General features: G+C 29.5%; 1 protein-coding gene across 11 annotated transcripts in view; it reads left to right on the top strand.

Annotated features, from left to right (window-relative positions):
• The window catches only part of LOC140050102 (muscleblind-like protein 1), a 125,144-nt gene that overhangs the window by 82,018 nt on the left and 15,875 nt on the right, over window positions 1-27,251 (top strand). For 7 of the 11 annotated variants that reach the window (XM_072095125.1, XM_072095123.1, XM_072095127.1 and 4 more), the window contains 4 exons: window positions 11,645-11,857; window positions 14,358-14,471; window positions 23,406-23,612; window positions 25,298-25,549. In XM_072095125.1, coding sequence (XP_071951226.1) covers window positions 11,645-11,857; window positions 14,358-14,471; window positions 23,406-23,612; window positions 25,298-25,549 — 786 coding nt within the window. Of the gene's footprint in view, window positions 1-3,130; window positions 3,691-11,644; window positions 11,858-14,357; window positions 14,472-23,405; window positions 23,613-25,297; window positions 25,550-27,251 lie in introns of those variants that run through there. The other 4 variants (XM_072095133.1, XM_072095131.1, XM_072095132.1 and 1 more) reach the window with 3 other exon arrangements.

Below are 27,251 nucleotides of genomic sequence, written 5' to 3'. Positions count from 1 at the left end.
CTTTCCTTCCTCTATCTATTTTCTATAATATTAATATCCTGAATCATTTTATATAGATATGATTTTATGATTATTGGCATGGTGCCAGAGGACATCACACTATAGCATTTTTATTTGTTTTATTGTACTCATGACAATAGAATATGTCCTATATCGTGTACTTATGTTTTACATCTCTATTTCTTCGATTTTATTTTTCCCTTTAATAGCTTATTTTTTACAAACATTATTTGTAGTTATTGTTTCTTTATCACACAATAATACAAAGAATTACAACATAATTGGCGATTATACAAAAATAAATAAATACTAAATATGACCGAGTATAATCACATGGTCAAGTATAATCTCTCTTCCCCTCTTCCCCCCACCTTATTCAGTATAAATTTATACACATTGTTATTGCAATCCGTGTATAATTCCAGCCCTAATTTTTGGCAAATTATGTAAGTACTTGGTCATACTATAATTAAATGTTTAAAAATTTGTTGTAGATTCTTCAGTATGTTGTCTTACCTTGACCTGGTAAGTTATTACGAGTAAGATCCCGAACCGTGACTTTAACTCAAGCGTATACATACACACAGTTTTGGTTGTAATAATCATCACGATAAAATATTGATAAGATTCAACTATACTGTGATACTCGTATAATAATTAAGTCTGCTTTGAAACAAATATAATATTATTATCAAAGTTAGGTGCATGTTACTTTAGGATGACCCTAGCATCACATAAATATATATATGGAATTACTTTAAAATGGAAAGGTTCTAACTTAATTAATAGAAAGAATGTTGTCAATTATAAATTAATAATATTTAAGATGTATAGACAAAACATTTCTGAGATTGTGTTTTAAGTTTATTTTTGACATTTTTTACACAGTTGCATGTACTTTAAGCCCAAAATTTGCATGCTCCTTTAATTTACGTGATTAGACGACGATCTAAGGGTCTGTTAGGCTGTGTTTATACAACACCCTAAATTTGAACACGTCTTTAATTTTTAGAGCGTTTTGCACGGGCCGAGGTCAACCCCACAAAAACCTTGCAGTTATACATTAAATCGTAATACCGTATTATACCGTAGTTCATAATTCTAAGTTGTATATATACTCACATGCATTATGAATTAATATGAGTTTCTATTAAGGATTTTAATAAAGGATGATTTCGTTTTATTTTTATTAAATTTAGCATATTCAGTTATTGATTTTTTAAATCTGCTTTTGAAATTAGAAAAAAAAAAATGTTTTAAAATTAGGATAAAACTATGCTACATTTTGCCAAATTATGCCAAGTTGATTAGCGTTAATGTTAAGTGCTAAATCGGTTAAAATATACAAAAAAGGCACAATTATCTACTAGATTTGGTCAACATTTTCACAGCACATACTTTTATTTAACGAGAGGTCAAAACAATACCCTGAGGACACCTCCAACACGCCAACAGCAACCGGGAATCCACAAAATTTTAGGATTCAGTCAAGTAGCCTTTTTTGCAATTAAAATCTCATTACACGGAATCTCTTCGATGTTATACAACACACTTTTCGTAGGCATGTTGAATATGCGTGTAATAGCGTGTTGTATAAACGCGCTCTTAGTGTTAGTATTCTAAATTTGTGTGACCTTTTAAAAATGAGGCAGATATTCAATGTTGTTAAAGTTGTTGCATTGCAAGTCAAGTTCTCAACCTTCACTGTGCTGCATTCAAACTTCATTAGGAACATTTTAATTGTGATTAAATGTATCAGACATCGAATCATTATTTTCTGACAATATTATCCATTTCCATCTATTTCATACTTACCTTGTCTGTTTATTTTCATATTCTTTTATTATTCATGATTAAGTACTAGGTTTATCATTTCCTTTATAATTTATTCATTTTGTCATTAATCCTATCATTCATCATTTCACACAAAGTTGATTTAAGCCATCAATTTTTAATCGTTATGAAAAAGGGAAATAATATTTGAGAATTAAACATTAGGATTGAACTTGTAATATTCTGAAGTAGTCTAAAAGTATCAATTAAATTTAGTTTTAAAATCAGAGAAAAAAGCAATGAGAGACCGGGTAATGGTTGTTTATTTTGCCATTTAATCAAAAATATCTTTGAATTTATGAGGAAAATTGAATATTAGCATTACCCTTGGAGAAGAAAACATGTACCCAATGGGTAACATTTTGGATAAAAATTATTTTTCTTACGAAGCCTAAAAGTTAAATGAATATATAGACCAATTTTTCAGATACAAACTAAAATCATAAAAGATCAAAATCCATCAAAACAAAAGGGAACTAAAAAAATGTTATATTCTATCTGTAATTACAAAACTGAAATTGATATGAAAACTAATAAATTTACTTTTGTTATTTTTCTTGAATAAATTTCCTTGTTTTAGTTTGCTTATGCAATTTGTTTCTTTGTTAAAATCAATGAACTTTACATTTGATAATGAACACATTATCACTTAAGTGCTGCTGTCCTAATCCTCTAAACCTGTCAATATTCACTAAAGTGTTGGCGTAGGCTAGAGGCTAAATGACTTCCGCGAATTGCTCAGTTACATACTAATTTAATTCTTACAATTTCTGGAAATGAAACTCTATAGTAATACTTAATTAATGTTGAAGAAGAATTTAGTCTATGTTAAGTAGTACACAATTATTTTTGTATTTACCATAGCTAAAATAGTAAAAACCAGAAACAGTAAATACATATTTATTGAAATTAAACCTCTCACAAATAGGAACCTCAGTCCCCGCAGGGACCTGGTTTTATATACCAAATTAATACAATGGTACATATCATATGGATATATATTTCTGTGTTGCTTTGAAATTTGTTAAGATTTTTTTTGTAATGGTGTCATGTGGGGAGTGATAACATTTCTCTGTTCCTTAACCCTCGTCCCCAGACAATGTGGAGTCCTAACAGACAGGCCTATTTTCTTTTACTTTTATGATACACGACAACAATATTACCTTATGAAATGACTCTACTCCCTCACCAGTCTCTTGCTTTATTACAGTCTATTACTGTATATCGTGCGATATAATTTGCTTTGTTTTTAACATAATGTTTGAGATTTATTACAAATAAAAACAAAATCTGTTTTGTGATATGCAATACACAAATTGGTGTTGGAGAGAAATACGCAAACAGATGCTAAACTTGCTGACATTTCGTCCACATACTCACGTGTCTACGGTTTATTTTCCCCATGGGTATACCTTTTCTACAATTGCTAGCTACAACAATTATTGCAAAATGGCCTCCTTTTTTTTTTTAGTATTCTATTCGTGCATATTTAAAGGAAGGTTTGACGTGTGCTCTCAAGCAGTTATTGTGTAGGCTCATTCGAAAATTTCCTTTTGTTTCTGCAAACTGATTTATCAATATCATTTAAAAGTATGCATTGCACTGTGAATGGTTGATTCTGAGAGAATATCACGATGATTTGTACGGCCTCTTGACGATTTCCGCAACGAATAGGATCACTGACTATTTGTGGCAGATATTATTGGGAAATTATACAGCGGCAAGGATATTGACTAGTAGATGATGTAATTGTCTTTAATAGCTACACCGACTGTTGAGATAAGAACTTGATCTTCTGCGTCTTTTGGAGAATGTTTTACACAGGAATGTGAAATATATAGTTAAGACTACCTAATTGTGAGTGCATTAAAGTTACTTATTATTATGAGATTATTATGTAATATATTTTTGATAGCATTTTTTTCGAATTGAGTAGCTTATTATTTTCAATATTGGCGTACTCTACATTCTTCTATTTTTCATATTAAAGTTACTATTAAATTTTCAATGAATTTATTTTTTAATTGTGGATTAATTCATATTTTTAATGTTGTTCCACCTTACCACGCCGGAGGTGTTAAAGAGTGACTATCCACTCGAAATTTGAACCATGCCATGAAAGTTGTCTAATGGGTAGGATGTCTGCACATCAAGAAGGTTTCAAGTGAAAATCTCGGTTGAGGTGGCTCTTATTCTCTATTTATCTTTACCGTTTAACAATCAATTAATATCTCCTGTCAGTGTCAAATTCCATTTAATATACATATATTTCTTATAAATTTCTCACTTGATTTATTATTGGTTAATTGGAATAATTAGTATATGTACATTCCTCTGAGATTGTAACACATTTTGATTTGGCAATTATTGCATTTACAGTACTTCATTAGAATCCACAGTTTCTAAAAAGCAAGTTTCAATGATGCTTTTGATTGTGGAAAATGTGTTTTAACAATAATTTTATAATATTCAAACTGTAATGGATTTTAGTTTTTCAATTTCACTTTAAAAAATAGTTGATGAAAAATACTCCAAGCTTGGCCGGCAGCCTCTGAATGGTGGTTCTGTTTGAGCGTATTGTTATTTGTAACGTAAAATTTAGAGAACAAAAAATGTCGTTTAAAAGCAACCTGCCATCAAAATTGCTTTAATGTTTTTATAAGTGATAATTATTGAAAATAATGTTGCTGGATATGTTACCAAATGACCAAATGGTTTGAAATCATTGTCATATAGACAACAAAACAGGTGTTTCTATGATACAAGCAATATTTTTATTAAAAAGCTTTTCCTTTGTCTTTTCTCCCTCCCCCTGTACATTATATTTTATGCTTTTATAATTTTGGTTTATTTTTATTCTGCTTGAGGCAGTATTTAATGGTTGTGTTCTTTGTGTTGACTGAAGCTTCTATTTTTTTTTTAAGTTCCAGAGGAAAATGTACATTATCAATTCCTTTGTTGCATCTCCTTATTATAACACTCTTTGTTTGCGTCTTTACTTCTAATATCGCTCCTAAACAATAAGGTTTTGCAAGTCTATAACTTTTATATAAAACTCTGTATACCAGCATTTTGTATTGCATTAAAATAATGCTGTAAAATATTAAGAGTGAATATTTCTAACAAAATTTATGAGAGATACAGTAGAGTATTGACATGTATTTCTATTCATGTTGAATATTAAGCCAATTTGATGTGTACTATTTAAGATATTAATTATTCGGCAAAAATATGGATTTAATATAAAACAACTTTATTACATTATCTTTTGAAGGTTGCCATTTTGTTACACATTGTTTGCTTAAAATATGAACTCGGCTTGATATTGTGAACTTCACAACATTACTGATACCAACAACGAGTTGAAACTAAAATAAAATGTAACATATTATGTATCTAACATTATAATTGAAAATTAGGGAATTTAAAATAAAAAAGACACAAAGAAATTCTATCTTATTAGCAAAAGTACATAGATACGTTTAATTATCACTTGAAATAATGAGACTGAAGAAAATGACTTATTGCAAACATTTATTTCTGAATTTTCTAGCGTTTTAGGAAATATTTTGTTTAATAATGTACTTTTTATGCAGTTCTTCAATATCATAGGATTTATTTCTTTTCATGAATCAAATTCATGTTCAAAGATAGTTATTTTGGAATTCATACTAAAGACCTACTCAGAGGTAGGCCAGTTGAATAAACGAATAAATTATGATTCTGTGTAGTAGCTAGATAACATAATGTGTTAATAGATTACAATCCTACTGGACTAACAGGAATTAGGAAATGAAATGGAATCATATCTGAATACATAATATTTACACTCGTACTGTATTTTAATTCAAGAAAATGAAATAGTTTATTTGTATTCAATAAAGGGTCTTTCACACAGACTCCCGTCCGGCTCCAGTTCAGATTCACGTCAAATTGCGCGTACAGCATTATTAATTACCTTTGGTAAAGTTACTTAATGGTTAAATTTACCAGTTTTAAAGTGCGAACAAGGCTTAAGGGTTAAATGTGCATCTCATACCGAGTACCTCCTATTATGTCCTTTTCTAGTACAGGTGATCATCTAGACTCTAAAGCAGGAAATAGGCTAACCAAAGACAACCCATTAATGACAAAAAAATAAAATAAAAAAATAATGAAGAACATTTTATCTTCAATCTTAAACAACAAAAGGTGATTTGCCCAACTTTTGCTTAAGATACTGAATCTTAATTTTAAGGAAGAAGTACTACAGTTTAATATTAAAAATCACTGCACTTTTTTTTTATTTATCAAGTCAGCTCAGCTGTTCCAATACCTTTAAAGATCCTCATCTGATCCCTCATAGGTTTTCTTTTTAACCTGAAGTCAATATATTTTTCTGACAGTATATTTCACCTTAAACATATTTATGGCACATTTATTATAATTCTGCCTCCCACAAACAAGAAGTGTAATAATTTAATATTTAACCAGTCACGTTATACATTTTTTTACAACTTTATAGGCATGCATATGTATTGAAAGAATGTGATCATTAAAAAATTGTAAATATACACATTAAAGTAATGATATATCCTAACTGTAACTAAGGAACTGGTATTTTATTAAACGGTTGTTTTTTTAGTTTTAGAAAACTAAAGGGTGTTTTTGTACAATCTTTGAGTTTGTATATTCTAAACTAAGACCACAAAATACACCTGTACAATTGTTAATTAAATTTCAGGCAGATATGTTTTGTTGTTGGAAGAGAGGAAAAGAGTGGGTGATTTAATTTGGCCTTAATGACAACATTGCACTATGGGTTATGATGGCATTTACATGATTTTGTTTAATGACTGACTTTTCCCCTCTTTTCCCACTCATTTATCTCTCTGCTCGCATGCTTTTAAGTACTGTAGTAGTAAGTACATTAATTTTACAATGCGTAAATGTAAATAATTACTCTTTAAAATCCACATTAGGTCAATGAAAGGTTAAAAGCAGTCTGTTCTTCGAAACTTGCATTTGCATCTTAGCAACGAGACTGCTGTTCAGAGTAATAGGGTTATGGATAGTTTTTTGGACGAGAAATGAACTTGTATGAATAATTAAACCCAGTTCGCTCAATAGAGGAGGAAAAAATATTAACAATACGACCATACAAATTGTGTATTTGTAGTTCCTTCACAAACGTAAAATGTTCAAATGTCACAAAGGCTCTAACTAATAAATTTGGACCCAAACCTTTTTTTATTTTATTTTATACCATACTCATCCAACAGCGAGTAACCCGCCAATTACAGGATGGATAAACTATTTAATAATTTCACAAGACAAACATATACACGATGCTCTACATAAACAAAAACTTATTATTAAGTCTTTGGGAGTGGAGTTGTAAATTTTCATGAGAAAAAAACCCTGACATATGACAGGACTTGAATCCAGGACCCTTAGATTGGTAGCCAAGCATCATAACCACCAAGCCACAGCTCCACTTTGTTTAAAATGGCAAAAGGAACAACTTTGTTTTATTGGGATGGAACATTGGGTTTAGGACCAACATCCAATTAGAGACCAAGTGGTTCAGTTACATATTCTCGATATATTAATAATTATAATTAATGAGCAAACTGCACTAAACCCTTGTTTCCAAATGTATTAAAGGAAGCTATACTTTAGCTAAATTAACTAGCTCTTCTAGAAAAGTTTAAGGAAGCAAAAAAATTTATAGAAAGGTTAATTGAGGTGAAGGGGACATGAGAAACATGTTTGACATTGAACGTTCTTGTTGATGTATAACAACTTGTTAGTCATATCAATTTGTTGAATCCACTAAAATTCCTTTTGTTAATAAAAGTTGAATGAGTCAACGTTAGTCATGTATCAAGTATGAATGATTCAACTACTTACAAATCGTCCAATGAATCACATTCAGTTATCATAACTCATTGCATATCAACATACATTTGCATACATTAGAACATGTACTCATTTGCATAGAAAATTCATTAAAGACCACCAGATTTGTATTGTAACTTGGCAGTACCAGAATTTATATCGGCATTCTAGGGACTGTTGCGTATAAAAAAATAAGCTACATATGATTAAAATGTAAAGTTACTATAGTGATATCAAATTCATTTGACATCTAAACTGATGTTTGTGGTTTCAGGCCATTAGAACTGTCATCATTTGATGCTTATGATGCCTATAAAGCCATGATAAATGTATGTCCTCACTACTGTCTGTTGAAGAAACTATGTTCACAGCCTATGCAAACTTGATGATAAAGATTAAAACTACTGTACTGTTAAATCCTGTATGTACTGTCATATATCTTGTTTACCTGCATGCATCAAGAACTAGTGCTGGGTGAGGGCGTAATTAGTCTCTGTTTAAATGCATACTATTAAACTACTAGAGAATCAACTATGCGACAGCAAAGTGATGCAAACAGGGAAGGTACTCTTTAAATTTGCTGTTTAAAAATACAGACCTGAAATATTATGAAAAACCACATAAATCACAAAATTACCTCAATTGTTAATGGAAATTATATTTTTGCATATGAGAATCATAACGCTTTCTTATGTTAATATGCTCAACACAAGCAGAGTTGTATATGAGGAAAGGACATGACTTTAAGCTGACGTGTATCAGAGTTAGTTTCTTACTCTCCGTATCACCTCTTTAACACAACTTTAGATCCAGTGAATGCCCAAGATCATGCTAACGATTAAAGACAAAACCATTTTTTAAAAACCAAATTACAGTAGAAGCCCTCCTTTGGGACACCATATTTGGAGACAGCCCTATTCAGGAACACCCCGGTAGTGGGAACACTAACTACAACAAACCCTCTATTCTTTGTTTTGTCCCTTAATATGGGTTATCTGTATCAAAAGTAATACAAATGTTTAACTGAGAAAAAAAGTTTATTTCAAAAGTATTTAGAATACGAGTCATAATTACTCTCTTATGACTACACAGTAGAATTACTAGTTGTCAATGCTTTTTGACTGCAATGTCAAGATATCTTCTTCAATTCTTATCTTCACGTTTACCTTCATACAACATAATGACATTAATTTTTGGTTACTAATGTCATTCACATAGTAAAATATTAATGATAGAATGTGTTACGAATAATTAGTCAGTTGAACTTGTTCAATTTCCAGAGTTCATTTTAGGTAGAATGTTAACGGCTCTAATTTGACTATCTACATTTATTAATTATCCTTCACTGACTACTACTTAGTATTTAAGAGTACTTTATAAAGAAATTGAGCGCACTTAATGAAGAAAACTTATTTAATTAGGTGCTATTCATTTTTAGCCCATGTTTTTACAGAAAAGAGTTTCCTTTCAACCTAGTTTTAGTAGTATTAAGAAAGAAGATGTCTATAGCAGCCTAGGTTGTAATCAAATGTTTTACAACTCCTTACTAGTTTTAGCTTCATTTTCGCTGCTGACAAATGTGAACAATAAACCGTTACCTTCCATCTGCCAGTTCTAGAATTTAGTAATGGAGTCTACAAAATGTATCGTTACTACTGTATGACTTGAGTTCAAGTAGGAACCACTGCTGCTCCGAACTGGTTTTTAATGGTCAAGGATTTGATTTTGGAAAATCAAACTTGGAACTTCCAATTGAAACAAACTCTTAAAATATTGACATGAAGACTCATCTGTGTTGGTATATATCAAGTATAGTAAATAAATCCTTTTGTCTCAACAGATAAATCAAAGAAATAATTATGCTGATAAAGTCTACAGCTGTAGAATTTTAATTTACTTAACCTCTTAAAATATTTATCACATTTTCTTTCTTTTTTAAATTCATATTTGGGTCACAATGAAATAATAGAATCAACTATTCTTGCTTTAACACCTTTTTCAATCATCCACGCACTTGATAATGGTTAGAGCATTCAAGTGTTGTACTGTAATAAAATAACAGTTTTTGTTATTATCGTTATTTGCATAAAACGCAGTGGATTTAATAGTAGTGAAGTACTTATATCTGTTCTTGATGCTACTTTAACCGAGACATACCGCACTCGCTTCAAGTCTGTTGGGAATCGTTAGTAACACATTTTCATTTTAGAAATGGATTTGTAGCACATTTTAAACTGCTATCTTCTTGATTTTGATGAATGAGTTTTTTACCCTTGTCCGCAATATTAAAGTGTAGTTTTAACCAATTTAATACTTTTATATTTAAGGGTATTGGAGTTCAATGAGTTCAGTTAGCATTACTAATGTAATATTTAAATCATCTTTAGTGTCTCTTTTCAGTAAAGACATTCAATCTGTATTAATTTAAATACATTTTGATTAAAACTGCAAATTGTAGAATAATTGTTATCTCTGGTTTCTTCTCCTTATTACAGTCGATTATGTAGTCGATTGCGTGTCTGTTTGTTTGTTGGCAAGATTACTCAAAAAGTTATTACAAGATCTTTACCAATACAGATAGATATGTGGTCAAGGACCACTCCATTCAATTTTGGAGGCAATTCTGACCAGGGTCCCAATTCTGGACCACTTTCTATTATTATTTTCAAACCTGCTAGTGTTTAAAGATAGGAGACAATTTCAAAAGCCGGTGAGCAGTCTTAAAGTTACTGAAAATTGCATTTTCTCGAGAACTACTTGTCCACAAAACTTCATTTTTGTACAAGAGGCAAGAGTTATAATTTGTGATTTGTAAATTTAAAACGTAATTTGATTTAATGTACAGGTTTCTTGATACGAGTAGTTTAAAAAACCTATTTTTTTTCAAATTCACCCATTTGTTTTTGCTGTTGCTGTTCTGAAACTGAAACTATTTTTAGTTGAAAGACTGGGTACATAACCATTACACCAAATTCGCATACACATGGTTGTAGTGAAATTAGCCTAATCACACACAGCATTAAGACACAAAAATAAACAAATATATGTTTTTTTTTTCGGTGAATTCTTATTTAGGAGAATTTTACAGTAAGCGGAGCCGAGGTATGCACTCTCGAAGTGGCGTTATAGTTTGACATTTTTTTTAACTGTATTTTTGAAATAATATATTGTTTAAAAAATGAAAATTTGGCAACAATAAGTAACATAAGAAGTTAAATACAAGATTTTTACTATTTCCATTTAAACAAAATGTGGATAGAATGAAAACATGATATCTGCATTTTTAAACTCTAAACTGAATCATCCATATTTGAGGATATCCATGGAATAGTATAAAGTAATCCTATGATTGTATGTGGATACAAGATAATATCAAATTGCATCTATAAACTCTAAAATGGAAATATCTTGAAATAAAGTAGAAAAAAAAGTTAAAACTTTAAATGAATTTCTTGAACGTATTCATGCATAGTTTTTCCAGATTATAATTTGCATTTTTTATGTTTTTATTATATATATATATTTATTTATATAGTTTGCATTGTATGTTGTTTCAAATATTACATTTAAAAAATAAATGTTTGTAATGTAGCTTTTTATTTGATAGAAATACTTTTTTTTATTCAATGTTAGTAATGATTTTTTTATCTAAGTAGAAAGATATATTTGATAAGTTTCTTATTCTTCGACCAGACAGACAATATTTATAGACATGCAACTTAAAATCGACCAGAATAAAACTGTAGCAGTTCAATGTTAGTCGTCATTTGAAATTTTTCTCAAGGGTTTCATCTAAATGTCAGTACACATCAAAAATTATATTTTCATGATATGCTTTCAGTTGCACGACTTGAGAGGAAAAAATTAATTCCCAGAGGGGCGAAAGAAAAAATACACCAAATGGTTATTGATTCATTTTTTTTCCCTGCAGGGCCGCTGCACACGTGAAAATTGTAAATACCTGCATCCACCGCCTCACCTGAAAACGCAGCTTGAAATAAACGGACGGAATAATTTAGCGGCGCAAAAACTTATGCAGAGTATACAGTCGCATCAGCAGCATCAGTTAGTACAGATGCAGGCGATGAGTTCACACGTCCCTCTACAACAAACCATAATTCCAGCACAATCGGTAACTCCCACGGTAAGTTCATTGTACAAATTCACTTGTCATCAATATAATTAATGTTATACTATTTCTATCTATTGCTATCTTCTTATTCGTTACAAGCTGATTTCTTTGAACTATGTAATCTTTCAGCTCTTTAACAACATAACATAATTATTCTCCGGATGCTTATATCTAAATAACCCGAAAATCATTTAATTGATGAAAATGTATACTTTTTTTTATTAGCATCCAGAATGTATATTTACTGTAGTATAAATTTGAATATTAGGAATAGCCAACTGTTTCTGTTACTGTTTTAATTGTACCCTCTTTTAATAACAGTACAACATTTAATTATTTTTCTTTTTTTTACCTGAATTATTGATTTTTTTTTGTACTCTCTTAACATTTCTTTGCCTATAATACTTTCTATTGAATTTTGTTCATCATGCAATTATTAGGATGTAGACCAATTCACTGGATATTAAGGATTTTTTATTCAGTATTTAGAGCTGAAAATGCTAATGAGTTGAGTTATATTTAATTTAGGCATAAGATATATAAGATTGTATGAAAAAAGAATGGGAATGCCACATGATCTTGCCACCAAAGAATTGAAGAATTTCTGTGTGAAGAAATTCTAAGCTTGCCTCTGTAAAGAAATTTACAATTTGAACTTGCCTCTTTCTAATTACATAGATAACAAAAACATTTCCCAAAATCTCCACAATCTGCCTATCAAAGACTTTAAAGAGTATATGATTTCTTGTCAAGCACAATATTATCACCTTTCAAGTATTTTATGATTTCTTAATTACAATTGAAGATATTGCTTTATAAAACTACTAATGGACTAACCGTCTCAAGTGGTTGCATCTGATAATATTACATTTCTAAGTTGATACCTTACACAAATAGCCATCTTCATCCTCGGTGTCTTTGTTTCGTACGCAAGAGTACAGTTAGTAATTGTAATGCTAACATTGAATTTCATTAGCAGTTTTGAAATACATCTTGGAAGATCTCCTATTTCTATCTTTGCAAATGAAAAATTGGAGATGAATTATTGTAAATGGAAATATAGTGTAGTTGCTGTAACAATTTGTTAAATAATATTAAATATATGTATATAATATTTATATGCATATTGTATATTATTATTGAAGGTAGATAAAAACTATTTCTTTTAATTTAATATATATTTTCTCCAATCTCCAATAGTGTAGTTTGATAAAATTAGCTCTAAAGATATACCATACATTATTGATGTGTTTAAATGGAAAAAGTGAGTCTCCAAAATGCCCAGTGAATGCTGAAATCAATAAAAATTTTGAAACAATATAGAAAATGAGAGTGAATAAATTACGGCCGAGACTCTACGAAATCTTCTGTTTGTAGACCATTTTTTTCTACAGTATGTTCAAGTTTAGCTGGATGCCATAATAATATATGGATATATCACATGCAGGATATACAGTGTGAAATAATAACTGTATATCCTATACTGTATTTTACAAATATATTTACTAATAAAATTTCGAAAGCAGATGAAATATAAAGCAAAATCATATTTTAATAAATAATCTAATAATTAAGCAAAAGTTGTTTATGTTTGGTAGCATAAATGGTAACTAGGTATGACGCGTCGTAATTTCACAACATTTACAAAAATTAAACATTCATTACATTCTACTTTCCTCCCTTTTTATTTTTTTTATTATTAGTTTATGTTATTATTCATTTGGTTGCTTTTTTATTATTTCTTTTTACATTTTCATTGAGTTGGATTGTGTTTTTTGGCTTTTTATACAAGGAATGCTTTTTTATGCTTATAATAAATATGTGTATGGTTGTCAATGCTTTTTTTTATTGTTTCATGACTGTAACCTTTTGCATGATTCAGAATAATGTTTCATTATGCTTAAATTCCAATTTTCACTTATTTTATGGCTTTTAACCTGCTGGTGCAACAAACTAAAGAGCACCATCAATGATCAGACAAACATAGTTGTTGAATAAATACACCAATCTAGATTATTTTCTCTGCTGAGCACCAAAAAAAGTAGTTTATATTGTGCTTTTAACAACTCAACTAGAAATATAAATCTTGTTTTATTAATGTATGCGTGTTTGATCATTCATGGCAACCAATGCACAAACATCTATCTAAAACAATTATGAATTCATATTGCTGAAAATGTGTCAATTGATCTTATAATCATCATTTATGATTATGATTTACCACCAATTTATTAATATCATCATAATCATCATGCCATTATGATTAAATCATTACTATGATTATTTTTGTATTTAACTAATTAATAAAAGTGGTTTTTAGCCATTGATTGTTATATGCTTTGGTAAACCTCATTTATTGATTATGTAAGCTTCCAAGCTTTAATGTTTGTGCATTGTTTGAAGCAAATTTGAAAAATGGTGGATTCATCATCAATTATATACCTTCACCCTTCCTTAGTATAGACCGCATGCATCTTATTGTTTTTGCGTTTTGTGTGTTCCCCCATTTTAGACGCAGACCCTGGCTTCTGATGTTTCTGGGTCATTACCATCGTCTGTATACAGCCACATCAACCAATACACGCCATATATCTACACAGCTGGTACGCACCCTCAAATGATTTATGTAAGTATGGCAAATTGTCTTGTGATTCCTCTTGTGCATTATTTTCCTACAAAATGAGTCACAACTTGACTAAAAAAACTTTTTACAGTTACACTTTAGTTTTTTAAATAGTTGTTTTCATTTTATTGAACTAACTAATAACATTATTAAATCATTATGAAGATAAAAACATTTTGTAGATTTATTTTTACTAACAAAACAATGCAGTTTTCAATATTTTTTAATTTTTTCTTTATATGTTAGTAATAAGTTTGCTAATCATAAAATATAGAATAATTCATTTGAATGGAAGGCTTTTATATTACAGATAAGTAATAACTGAGGACTTCTGTGTTAAATGGATCAACACAACAACAAAAATTTAAATATTGAACATTTATGAAGATGAAACTGAAATATTGCTTTGTTATTAAATATTATGAAAAGAGATCAATATTTCATTTATTATAAAATAAGTTAAAAGCTTGCAAAAGTTCAACACACTCTTATCAAAACCAAGATATCTAACTGGTAGTTGTGGCATGGCAAACATTTTCTTTTTGACAACTTTAAAATGTTAAAGGTGGGTCCAAAAATGTGCCAAAAGTAGAGGGAATCGGTAATAATTAGTTAATAAAAGCTTGGATACAGTAGGTGCTAGACAAAGCCTATAAAACATTGGGATGTGTGAAACACATTTTCTTATAATAACTAGATTTTTTGTAAAATGTCTTAATATTCCATGATTGTTGTGAATTACATTTTAAACAAGATAAAGAGTTTAAAATGTGCATGATATATTACTAAATGAATCTAATGTTAGGTAGAATTACTTCAATTCACTTCACAATGACCATTTTATGTCTCAACATCAGTTAATTACAGTTAACAACAACAACTTGCTATTGTTATTTCATTCCCTCTGGAAATGACCTGACTACTTTGGTTTTTAAAATGATTTATTATTTTGTAAAGTAACCTTAAAGATTGTATTAGTCATAAAAAACAAGTTATGAACTTTCACCTATGACCTGTAAAAATGGATTTAGATTTTCATAAAGCAATATTTTTACATTTCTTATTGCCTCAGAGATTTGACTTGTTAGACAATGTCTGGTTTTATATGATTCACTATAAAAGAAAAAGAAAAAATATTCTGTCTGATTTTATATTATCATAAACTACATAAAAAAGGTATTGAAAAGCAATTCACTTAGGCAAAATGACAGATGAATTAAATGGACGCGATTTGCAAAGTTTAATAAAAAGCTAAAATAAATTCTGCATTTAAACAGAATTAGATTTTTACTGTTGACAAAACACCGATAGATTTTGATCTATGTAGATTACTGATGACAAAACACCGATGATTTTGATCTATGTAGATTAAAAAAGTCTCTGCTATTATTAGAATAAACATTCTATCATTTGCATTTAGTGGAATAAACATGGATATGTTCACCAACATTTGCATTTTTTTTACCCAAATTTCCTAATTTGTTTTTGTTGCAGAATCTACCATAACACAGATAGTTTGCAGCCCTGTAGACAGGATTTTCATAGGTAGTTTTAAGGGGGAAATTGTCATGATTAGGCCTATTTATCATCACTTCTGCTGGTAGTCTAGACTCTTCAGCAAAAAAACGTCAGTCTAGTCTTTTAGCTAGCATACAATGTTCGTAAATTACCGGTGTTTACCAGCTAGGTCTTCTAAATAGGCTAGGCTACGAGAGAACATTCCATGCAAGCTACTAGTAGTGCATTGTTTCTCTCTTTTTATAATAACAATAGAACGTACATTTAGGACAAGGAATGGCCTGGTTTTTAATGTTTATAAAGTAATTTATGCATTGTTTTTACAAAATGTCAAAAATTTCATGGAAATGTCTTGCTTCAATGCGGCAACTCAAAGTTGCCTGTAGCCCTAACTTTGTGGCCATTTTCTACATGTCTTTTTTCGTTGTTCTATAATTCTTTATTTGTCTTGAACATGTGAACTTTCATAAAAATACCAAAGTAGTTACTTGTATGTTTTTCTTCAATTCAATGGAATTTTTGAAAATTCCAAAACTGTTAGATCTAGCAATTAAAAAATGTGGGGGGTTTGTTTAATCCATGGCTAAAATATGTCGTATTTATAAATATGTTATAACATTTTTAATAATTTGTCAGTTGTTTAATCTGACATGTCAATAAAAATGATAATTACTATAATAATATTATTCCAAAATGTTTTTGACCTGTTTATTTCTAGGTTCATGTCATTTAATATCATTACACTTATAATTGAATGATGCTATAAAAACCAATGCCAGTTGCTAGCCGTAAATTACAAAAAGCCAGACAGGTGTTAGTAAAATACTGTCCCTTGTTGGACTTGGTGTACGTGAAATACCTAGTATTGTTTGATCAAAACAAGTACATGTACAGTAAAAACATCTTTTAGCACCAAGTCCAGATGGAGAAGGTCAATGAAACTATTTTTCTGCCTCCCTCCTCATTGAAGATAATGCCATTACATTCATATCACTTACTCCCACTAAGGCATGTTGATATTTCACACAAAAACCACTATCATGGTACCATAGAGATGATAAATTAATACGGTAGTATCTTTATGCTTGTACTGTACAAACCCTTCCAGAATAGTGATTATTATTGGTATATATTAAAGTGTACAGTATTTAAGATCTTGTATAGTGTAATCCTTCTTTTGTAAATAACAAATACTTAACAGTTGAGTTTGATAATTTAATTTTTTTTTACATAAAAAACAACTGTTATGGTATACCATTATAGTTTTGTTGTTCTTTACATAAGCTATTCCTCTAGAGGGCCAATTCTGTCTAATTACCGTAATTAGAACAGTAGAAATAAAAGTACCATTGATTTAAAGTAGCATTGCAATTGGAAATACTTTATAATACCAAAATATCTGTACATGCAATGAAATATATTATATTAAATAGGGAAAAATATTCTAAAAAATGTTTTCCCTATAAATTTAAATGTTTGCAAATATTAGTTATTACCTGTAAAATACATTGCGAGAGAAAAAATGTATTTTTTACCTATTACTGTAAACATCATTTATTGAAATGGTTGTGTTGTGTCTATTTTCATTTTTTCCCCTTGATTTTGTATGTGGGTGCATGTGCATATTTTACATTTTCATATTTTCTTGCATGTTATTTTGAACAAAATTACTTTACTGGGTATTTTAATGTTAAACTTTCTGTTTGCTGTGTACTATACAGTTCTGTTTTGAAAGATCGGGAGGATGGAGCAACATTGAGGTATTTGTGATACAAAAAGAAGTTCAAAGTCATTTTGACTTTTTCTGAGCGTCACATTTACCAACAAGAGCCCAGTGTAAAAAAGGGGTTATTAACCTGTTACTGAGCCATTCCTCCAATTTAATAGTTAGTCCACTTTCCTGTGGGCTGGATAAACACTTTAATAGCAAACCATTTAGCTACCGTAAAGTTATTCTATTTACCAAAACTTTGGTTCAATGCTAAAAAAAGTGCGATTTAGCTTGAAATATTAAATCAAGTATATTCGGCTATTCTAGGAAAACGTGTGTGGGATTTCATAGCATAGCTTTCTATTACTGTTAATTGCAATGTACACATGCTTAATAAAAAGACATACACTAATACTAATTAGTTAATAATGTATACCAAATTCTTATCATTCTAGCAAGTCTGTAAGAACATTAGTCACCGAAATGCACAGGCATAAATTATTATTAGTAGTAGTAGTTTACATAGCAATATAATATACTGTAGGTATATCACTAAAATTGTTACAGTTTTAAATGCACGACAATTTTAAAAGGCACATAAATTGATATGTAACATAATTCAAATGTAATTAACATAAACGCTATGTAAAATCATGCAATTACAAAATGCTATGCATGAAAGTATGTATGCTTTAATAAAATTGAGTGAAAAAAATTTCTGAATTTTGGAGCACAGAACCAAAATATAATGGGTCAACGACCTATACCAAAATAAAAATTGATCGTTTTGCCATGCTATATAACTCGTTCTGTCAATCTCATGCTTATTTGAAAATAATAATATAGCCCATTAATTAATATTTTTTGATAACAGTCCCCATTCCCAGCATTTTGATGATTAAGGAAGAGAGGGACATATTTAAAATGTTCTCTATCATATGGACATTGGTGGCGCTTTAGTTGTATGTATATACACATTTTCTGTTTAAAAATGCTGCCATCTTTTATTTTTAAATAAATGAATTAAAATCACACAGGTTTCATTTTTTTGCATTTTAATGTTGTTCAATTTTACAGGTCAAACTACATTCAATAAACTGAGAATGATTTAAAGGCCATCAAACACCAAGACAGTGGATAATGTTTTAGTGCCAATGGGATAATTTCATAAGGCCTTCGATATATTCAAAATGATTCCCTCTAGAATTGAAAATACACTTGGCTGTATAAATTAATAATACAGAAACAAGCAATTTCTTGTAGTGCAATATAATGACATTCTTCATTCATTGTTAAACAAAAATCTGTTTATATATCGGAATGAAAACAAGACTAAATGTCATAAAACGTTTTCAGTCCACTGAGTTTCTTAATCATTTAAATTACATTCTGTTAGCACTGATATAGGTTGCCGCAATGTTTTAAACTATGTGTCGTTCTTAAAATGTGTCCTAGTTACCAAGATGCCTTGAATGTTATATTCAAGTACATCATGTTTTCTTCGTGTCTACTTATATCAGTTTTTATTTTGCTTAACACCTAACCCTACTTTTAATGTCCTTTTAACCCTAAACGTCATTCTCTGTTACCATCTTAGAGTGCCGTTACAGCCTGCCATCTTTAATCCTTTATATACCATACATAAATTATCAAAAGATGTTACTTATAGATATGAAGTAGACAAAAATTGTCTTTAATGTGTTGTAAATTAGAGGAGAGTACTGCCCACGGCTCAGCTTGAACTTACCATAGATTTTGCTTTAATATTCAACCCTTCATTAACAACCAAAACCGTGATGTTTCATCTGAGCATCATGATTGATGTAAAGATATGTAATCCGTAAGCTTTAGCCGCAAGTTTTGCTGTATAATTAACAGCGCGCAGAACTATTTATTAAATCATTACTATTCCTGCTAAATATACAATTTAGAATAATAAATTTATTTCCCCTTGTCAGTGATTCCGCAAATGTTTACGCGGCTTATTTTATAGCAATCCACTTTTGATTTCTCAACACTGCGTTTCCAGTCTGCATAATTGTCACGATATTATGCAAAGCAAAAATGCAATTGAAATGTCTGTAGTTTATTTTTTCCAATGTCAAATCCTTTACCGTTGGAAGCGAGTAGCCATTAAGATCTATCTGTGATCTGTTTTTTTTTTCTTAATGTAATTCTTGTACTCATAAATTTTCAATCTCTAACACTTGTCAAAGGTCAAAGTTGGTTTATAAAATGAAACTATACAAATTTTAAATCATGCCAATGCTGTTTACTGCTGTACTTAATAATTGGTTCCTTTACATATTGCCAAATAAACAATTGTTGGCCAAAAAAACAAAAAACACTATAAGATTGTTATAATTATATTTTAGGAAGTCTTATAGATCCCAAAAGTCATTATTTTTCAGATGAAATAAAAAGATTAAATAATTAGCGTTTGTTAAAAATAATAATAGTAATTCAATTGTAAAAAGGGTTTGGTTGGTTTGGGGATGGGAAGGTGCAATCTGAGGCATGTGGAAATACAATTTATAAAAATCGGGACAGATACCGGCACCAAGTTTTTACTGGATTTAGAGTTTAGGTGCAGCAATTGGAAGTCCAATATAGGGCAATGGTGAATTGTGATGACGTCCTAAACATGGCGAGTTGGGTACAAAAATGTGTAAACAAAAAAAACCATAGCAGCAATTTTTGCAAATGCCTCAGCTCTTACAATCTTAATGTAGTAATAGGCAAATTTGTTATTAATTACCTTAAAACTTAGTTTTAAATAAAGAGCCTATTTTGTACCTATCATAGGAGTTCAACCTAGCCTTCACTTTTGATTATAACTAAATATTACATTAATATTTAATGACATTTTTGGCACTTGTATTTGCTGCTTTCATCTTTCATTTGTTGTAGTATTTTCACCCCTGACACCCTACTCTTTCATTCTTGCATCAATCCATATTTATTGCCTTTTTCTGTTATTTAAATTTTTAAATTATAGCCTTGTTGTAATTATCACTCGTTATTTTGACAGAAAATTGGTTTGTGAACTTCAGGTAATTTATCTTTGAGGGTTGCTGTGCGACAGAAATAGGGATGTGCTATATAAGAGCATCAGGGGAGTTTTTATAGATCTCTGCATCAAGAAAGCTAAAAGGCAGTGAACAAATTATTACTGATTTATGATATAGGTTCTTAGAGTTAAAAGGCCTTGGAATATATATTAAGTATTTAGAGATAGGAACATGCATTGTAAGCTAAACTATCATTTTATGTCAAATACTGATTAAGATTTACTTGTAAAAGAATTTACTGTGTCTGTATCTATATGGAAAGACTCTCATTTGCAATGCATCCGTCTATTACAACAAGTTATTATGAAGATCGTGTGACCTAACTATTTTCTGCATTAATTGTATTTTCCAGCTCTGTTTTATTCCTCATCTCCACGCTTCATTATCATCATATCTCGTTTAACAAAAGCTTCATAGCTTAAGATAACTTAACATCTTCATTGTCTGAATTGCATCTAATGTTTTGTTATTTATTTTTCTCCATTTTGTTTAATTCAAAATAGTTTGGTACAATACCTCATCATTTATAGTGCTTTTCTAATATTAGAAAAAAAGAAAAATTTAATGGTTTTTAATTAGAGGGAAGACCCTGGCTTAAATGTTTCAGTTTGAGGTTTCTTTATCTGAGTGGTCTTTTATTAGAGAAAAACTCTAATTTCATTTATCTTGTCTTGGGTTGGACTTTTAATTCATCAGTATGACCGGGTCTTTAATCTTGGTCTTGGATCTTCATTTATCTTAAGTGTCTCAGTTTCTTTAACTGGAGTGGTCTTTAATTAGAGGAAATTCCCTGACATTCTTGACAGATCTTTTTTTGTGTTTATACTGTGTCTCCTTCGTTTCTAATTATCTTTATTATCCCTCTTATTACCCTCATCATTCATCTTTACCTTTTTATGATCCGTGACCTATTTGCATTTCTCTTAACTACTAATTCTGTTCCAATTTCTGTAAGTCTACAAAACAGCTATTTGTTTATAGCATATCTATAAATATGGAACAATAAATTCACAGTATATATTTAGAAATTATTTATTTGTTACCTGCAGACGTTATTGTGATATTTTTTTTTATGCTGTAGAATTCTTTATTATCAATTTTTTATTTTGTGTATGGGCATAAAATATAAATAGATGATTTATTTTATTAATATATTTTCGGAAAACTAAAATTCACACATTCTGGTGAATGCACCTAAATGTAACATTTAAAATGTAGTGTATTTATAAAGTTGAATACAATTTATTATAAACTTTATGATATTTAGAAAAATTGCAAAATGCAAATACTGCATAGTAAGCTTTGATAATATCAATAAATAATATAATCCGGTATAATAACATAGAAAACAAGCATTCATCATTTGATATCCCTCTTTGCATTTTGCAAGTATTCCAACATAAAAGTATCCCTGAGGTTATTTTATACGTGTCTCGCATATTATTTTATCCGACACTTTTAATGAGAAACCTTCGCTAGTATATCTAACATTAACGAGCAAGCAAAATTAGTGATAATTCAACCTCACAAGTTTTACTACTAAGTTTACAAAAAAATAACTTTTTAAAAAGTCAGTTTTAATTGATATGCGACTAAAAGATTGCTTATTACTGCTGACAGTGCGCCACGCGACAGAGGCTTACTCACGAAGCGTTGTCACAATAATTGATCTGCAAAAATTATTCACCGTTAGGTATGGTGTGATTTAATAAGTCTGATATTGGTAATTGTTTATAACACTCTAAAAAGGCTTAACAACCCGTTGGATTAACATGGCATTTTTGTGGGGAATACAATAAAATTTGTTTTCCATTTCAAAATCATTTTTTATTCTTTGTGCTTATATTATTAAAAACATAGGCTGTGATGAGTCTATGGTATTTTGAGAGGTTTGCACATAAATAATAACACTTGGCTACCTCCACCCAACATAAACTAGTACAGTTTGTAATACCATCAACAAAATTCCTACATGCTAATTTATGTCGTAGAGGAAGCATGATAAGTACCGACAACATTCGTTTTAGGTCTTTTAAAATCTAAACATCAATCTGTTAATAAGCATTTCTCTATTAAGGACACAACATCAAGAGTGAATTCCAAATCTGATCAATATTCAATAATTTTACATATTATTTAGTTGGTCTAATTCTAGTTACATGATGGATATTGACTTTTGTCATTCCGTTTTTTTCGTTATGATTATTACTTTTATGAAAAATGACATTGATTTAAAATGCCGACGAGATATTTCCATGTAACATATATTACATTGCTTGTTAAAATATTTGAGAAACATAGACACTTTAGTGTGTTAATAGAAACTGAATAAACATTACAATTTCATTTCTCATGGTGTTCAACACGATATCCTTTTTAAGTATATAAAGCTTTTAATGTAAGCACAAATTATATGAAACTTTATAAATGTCGCCCTCTATTTTGAATAGGTTATTCTTTGAGATTTTTTTAGTTTCAGTTAAAGGAAAATATTTTTAAATAAAGATGCATTTGCTATATTTTACCAAAACCAATTCAGTTTAATTGATTGTAGCTTTGTAATATTATAACCAAATAATAACCAAACAGTATCTTGCCTCCAAGTTATAATATGTTATTTTTTTATTATTTTAACAGGCTCCACAATACGCAAACAATATGTCAGTGGGGACAGCACAAGTGCCTGCTACATATCCTTACAGTCAGTTTTTAACGTCCCCGATTATGAATACACCATCCCAACCAGGGTATGCGGAAGTTCCAATCCAGCCTAACCATCCACATGTATTTCACTCTCCCTATCCGTTTGCCTTTTCTCCCAAACCAAAGAATGACCGGCTCGAGGTAAGTGTTGACTCCTTCGTTACTAAAATGTTTTTAAGGGAATTGTTTATTGTTTATCTGTGTTATATGTGGGAAATGTTATATTTCATTTGCTCATAATTTATAGATATTTTATTGATATTTATATATTATTTCATTAAATTGTTTAATGTTTGAATTGTTTTTTTATCTTCAGCTCTAAACAAGGAATGAAATATGTATTTAGTAGTGCATTTCATGTTGATATATTATATATTTGTAAACAAATATATATTATCTTTGTTTTATTTTGTTTTTATTAAACTATTATTTAGTCCAAAATTATATTTATTTATTTGTGTGCTTGTTTATTTTAATGTATGTGTTTGTTACTGAAAATGTTTATTTTATCATCTACAATAGTAGTTTTTTTTTATTTTATTGTTTTATTATTTTATTTTGTTGACTTTTTTTTTTTTTTTTTTTTTTTTTTTGCTCAATGTTTGTTTATAATGTTGATTCCAATTTTTTGTTGAATTTTGATTTGAAAATTATGCATGTTTGCTGTTGGAGATTGAATATGTAAATGTTAAGTTGTGTATTTGTAATAATTTACCTTGGTGACATCACAGATACATACATGTACATATACTTTACACAGGTTAATGTTTTACTATGTTTGTTGTTATTTATGTTTTTTAATTCAAATCACTTCTCAAAAATTAAATTATTATTGTGGAAGTTTAGACAACCCACAATATTTTTTATTTCATATCATCACATTTTCATTAAAAACAAACCTTTTAGTAGGGACATTACCATTGTAACAAACATCCATGGTAACCAATCAATGAATCATCACCATGGCAACCAGCACATGCTTCTTATCCCTCTGCAATTCTGTTTTTTTTTGTCTGATAATATTTAGCCAGAGAATGCATCCTGCTCTCCCAATTTTTTGCTGCAATTTCACACCATTCCCTTTTGCTTAATTCTGGCAATTTTTTTGAGCTTTTTTTGTCTCTTTTTTTTCACCTTCAGCATTGTTCAGTTCTTTACTGTAATAACTTATAAACAAAAATAAATTTAATTAATTTAATTTTGGACTTCAAAATTAATAAAATCATGAACAGAACAGTTGAATAAATTAATAGAATATTAATTATAAGTCGGAGAAGAGGAAGGATTTTCTTGCCAATATGACCATAAAACACCTTTAAAGGAAAAGACATTTAAAGGAAAACAAAACTGTATGCATATATATACCTATCAAATTAAGTTGAAAACAATAGGAAACAATTAAATAACAAATTCTGGTTTCCAAGGGAAGGTATATTTGATGTATTGGAGTTATACAATTTTGTTAGTGGTTTTTCTTTTTGTTTGCTCTGCTTGCTTATTCTTTTCCTCTTAAAGCATATAATATTTTTGAAGGACACTCCATAAACAAGTCTAGAACAGTTTAAGGAAAGAGAGAAAAAATGTTAGTTTAAATTCTTGAAAGTTTATCTTTAAAAAAGGAAGCAAATTATGTGACTTTATTTTGACATTTTTGGTCGATAAAAAATTGTGGTGGATTAAAAATTGCATGGTTTTTGTATTTATTTGGAACGAAATGATCAAAATTGCATGACTATACTTTTCTTTGTGAATGACAAACTATTAAAGATTTATAGAGTGTCCTTTTGAGCTTCTTGCTGTAAATTCCCTACTCCCTTCCTGATTAGGTGTGTCGAGAGTTTCAAAGAGGAGTCTGCTCCCGGGGGGAGAACGAATGCAAATTTGCACACCCCGGGGAAGAGGTGACGATAGACTCTACGGACAACACTGCCACTGTCTGTATGGACTACATCAAAGGAAGATGCTCGAGGGATAAATGCAGGTATTACCATCCACCCCCTCATCTTCAAGTGAGAATCAAATCGGCCCAGCAACACATCACGCAGGCAAACACCGCCCTCACTGCTGCTGCCACGATTGTAAGTCATGTTAGTCATTTGCTTGTTTTTTTGCACATTCCGAACATATGCTGTTATTAATATTTTCACATACATACTAAATCTATTCATTATATACCAATTCATACAATTTATTCTTAAAATAAGGTTTTTTTTGCTTCCAAAAAATTATTTAATTTTACATCATGTTATCTAAATGATATCAATGGGGTTGTAGAAGGAAGGTTGACATTTTTGCCTAACAATATTTATTATATAATATGTTTATTTATGACGTCCAATTCCTTGAACTGCTATTTCAATGCAAAGCATGTGCCGCTACAAATTATACTACAAAATGTTGTTGTAAAGGATAAATACACTAAATTAAGAATTATGTATAAATTTAGGTTTTTAATATAGCAGACGCTTACCAGCATACAGAATGACTTAAGCCCCAAAGCTTTTGCAAGTCGTGAAAATGCTTATTCTACATGCATGCTAAAAACCCACTTAAAATAGTGAATTTGGGGAAAAAATCACCTTTTAGCAGTTCTTGTCGTTATAACAAACGTTTAAAACATTCCCATTTAGGTTATGAATTTAATTTGCCTTGAATTTTTGTTTTTTCTTGTGCATTCTTTGCTTAACACCAGGTTGCATCTTAGTTTTGAACACAAACATAATGTTTACATTTCAACCAACGAACTGCATCTTTACATTGTACACTTAAGACAAATTCTTATCTTTTTTTTTTGGAATCACATACCATTTTGTTGAAAGTACTCGATATGTATCATTGCTAATAAAATACATCATTTAAGAAATTTGAGTTTCCAAAGTTTATTCATATATACATTGTGTCATATGGTTTTGCAGTTATTATTGTTAAAAGTAAAATGTGTACATATATTCTTTTTATTCTTGACAATTTATGTTTGAATGTTTTTGTTGATTTTTTTTTATGTACTGCGAGTATTCTCAACAAATATCTCATTCTTTCATAACATTTTATCTCAGTCAATTATCAATGTTAACTGTAACATCCCGTCCCCAGAAATGTTTTTGATTTTCTTTTTTTTTTTTTGTGTATTTATCTTTTTATATCTTTTTGTGATAAAGTATATGTACATGTAAATTCAAATCAAAGCTTCTTTTAAAATGATAAGCAACAGAAATTTATAAATTATTAGAATGAAATTATATCTATTTAATTTTTGTTATGTTTTTATTTAGTATCAATATGTCACTATACAGATTTGATTTGTGGATGATGTTTGTGGGAAAAGATGGTGTAGATAAATAAATATTTATTTATTTTGAGTGTTTATTTTTTGTACCATATTTTGACCTCTTATTGACCTCTTATTGATACTATTTATCCAATTGTAGAAATTAAAACTGTATTAGTAACCCCTCCAATTAAATATCCTTTTAATTTTAAATCCTTTCAAATTAAAGACCCCTATAATTAAATACCCTCCAAATTAAACCTGTTTTTATTAGTACCCTCTCCAATTAAAACTACCTCCAATTAGAAATTGTTTTCAATTAAAGACCTTCTAATTAGTTTCTCAAAGTTAAAAAATTTACTGTTAATTTTTGGGGAAAAAAAATTTAGGTATAGCTACTTTATTTTGAAGATGGAATGAGTGAGCTGTTGTTGAAGAGAGCCATTGTATCATAAATTGGATTAGATTTCAATATTTTTATTACTTTTTTTTTTCAATTTGGATTAAATCAT

This window comes from Antedon mediterranea, chromosome 5 (assembly GCF_964355755.1).
Source record: "Antedon mediterranea chromosome 5, ecAntMedi1.1, whole genome shotgun sequence".
Lineage (NCBI taxonomy): Eukaryota > Metazoa > Echinodermata > Crinoidea > Comatulida > Antedonidae > Antedon > Antedon mediterranea.
This window is presented reverse-complemented; position numbering and strand designations above follow the sequence as displayed.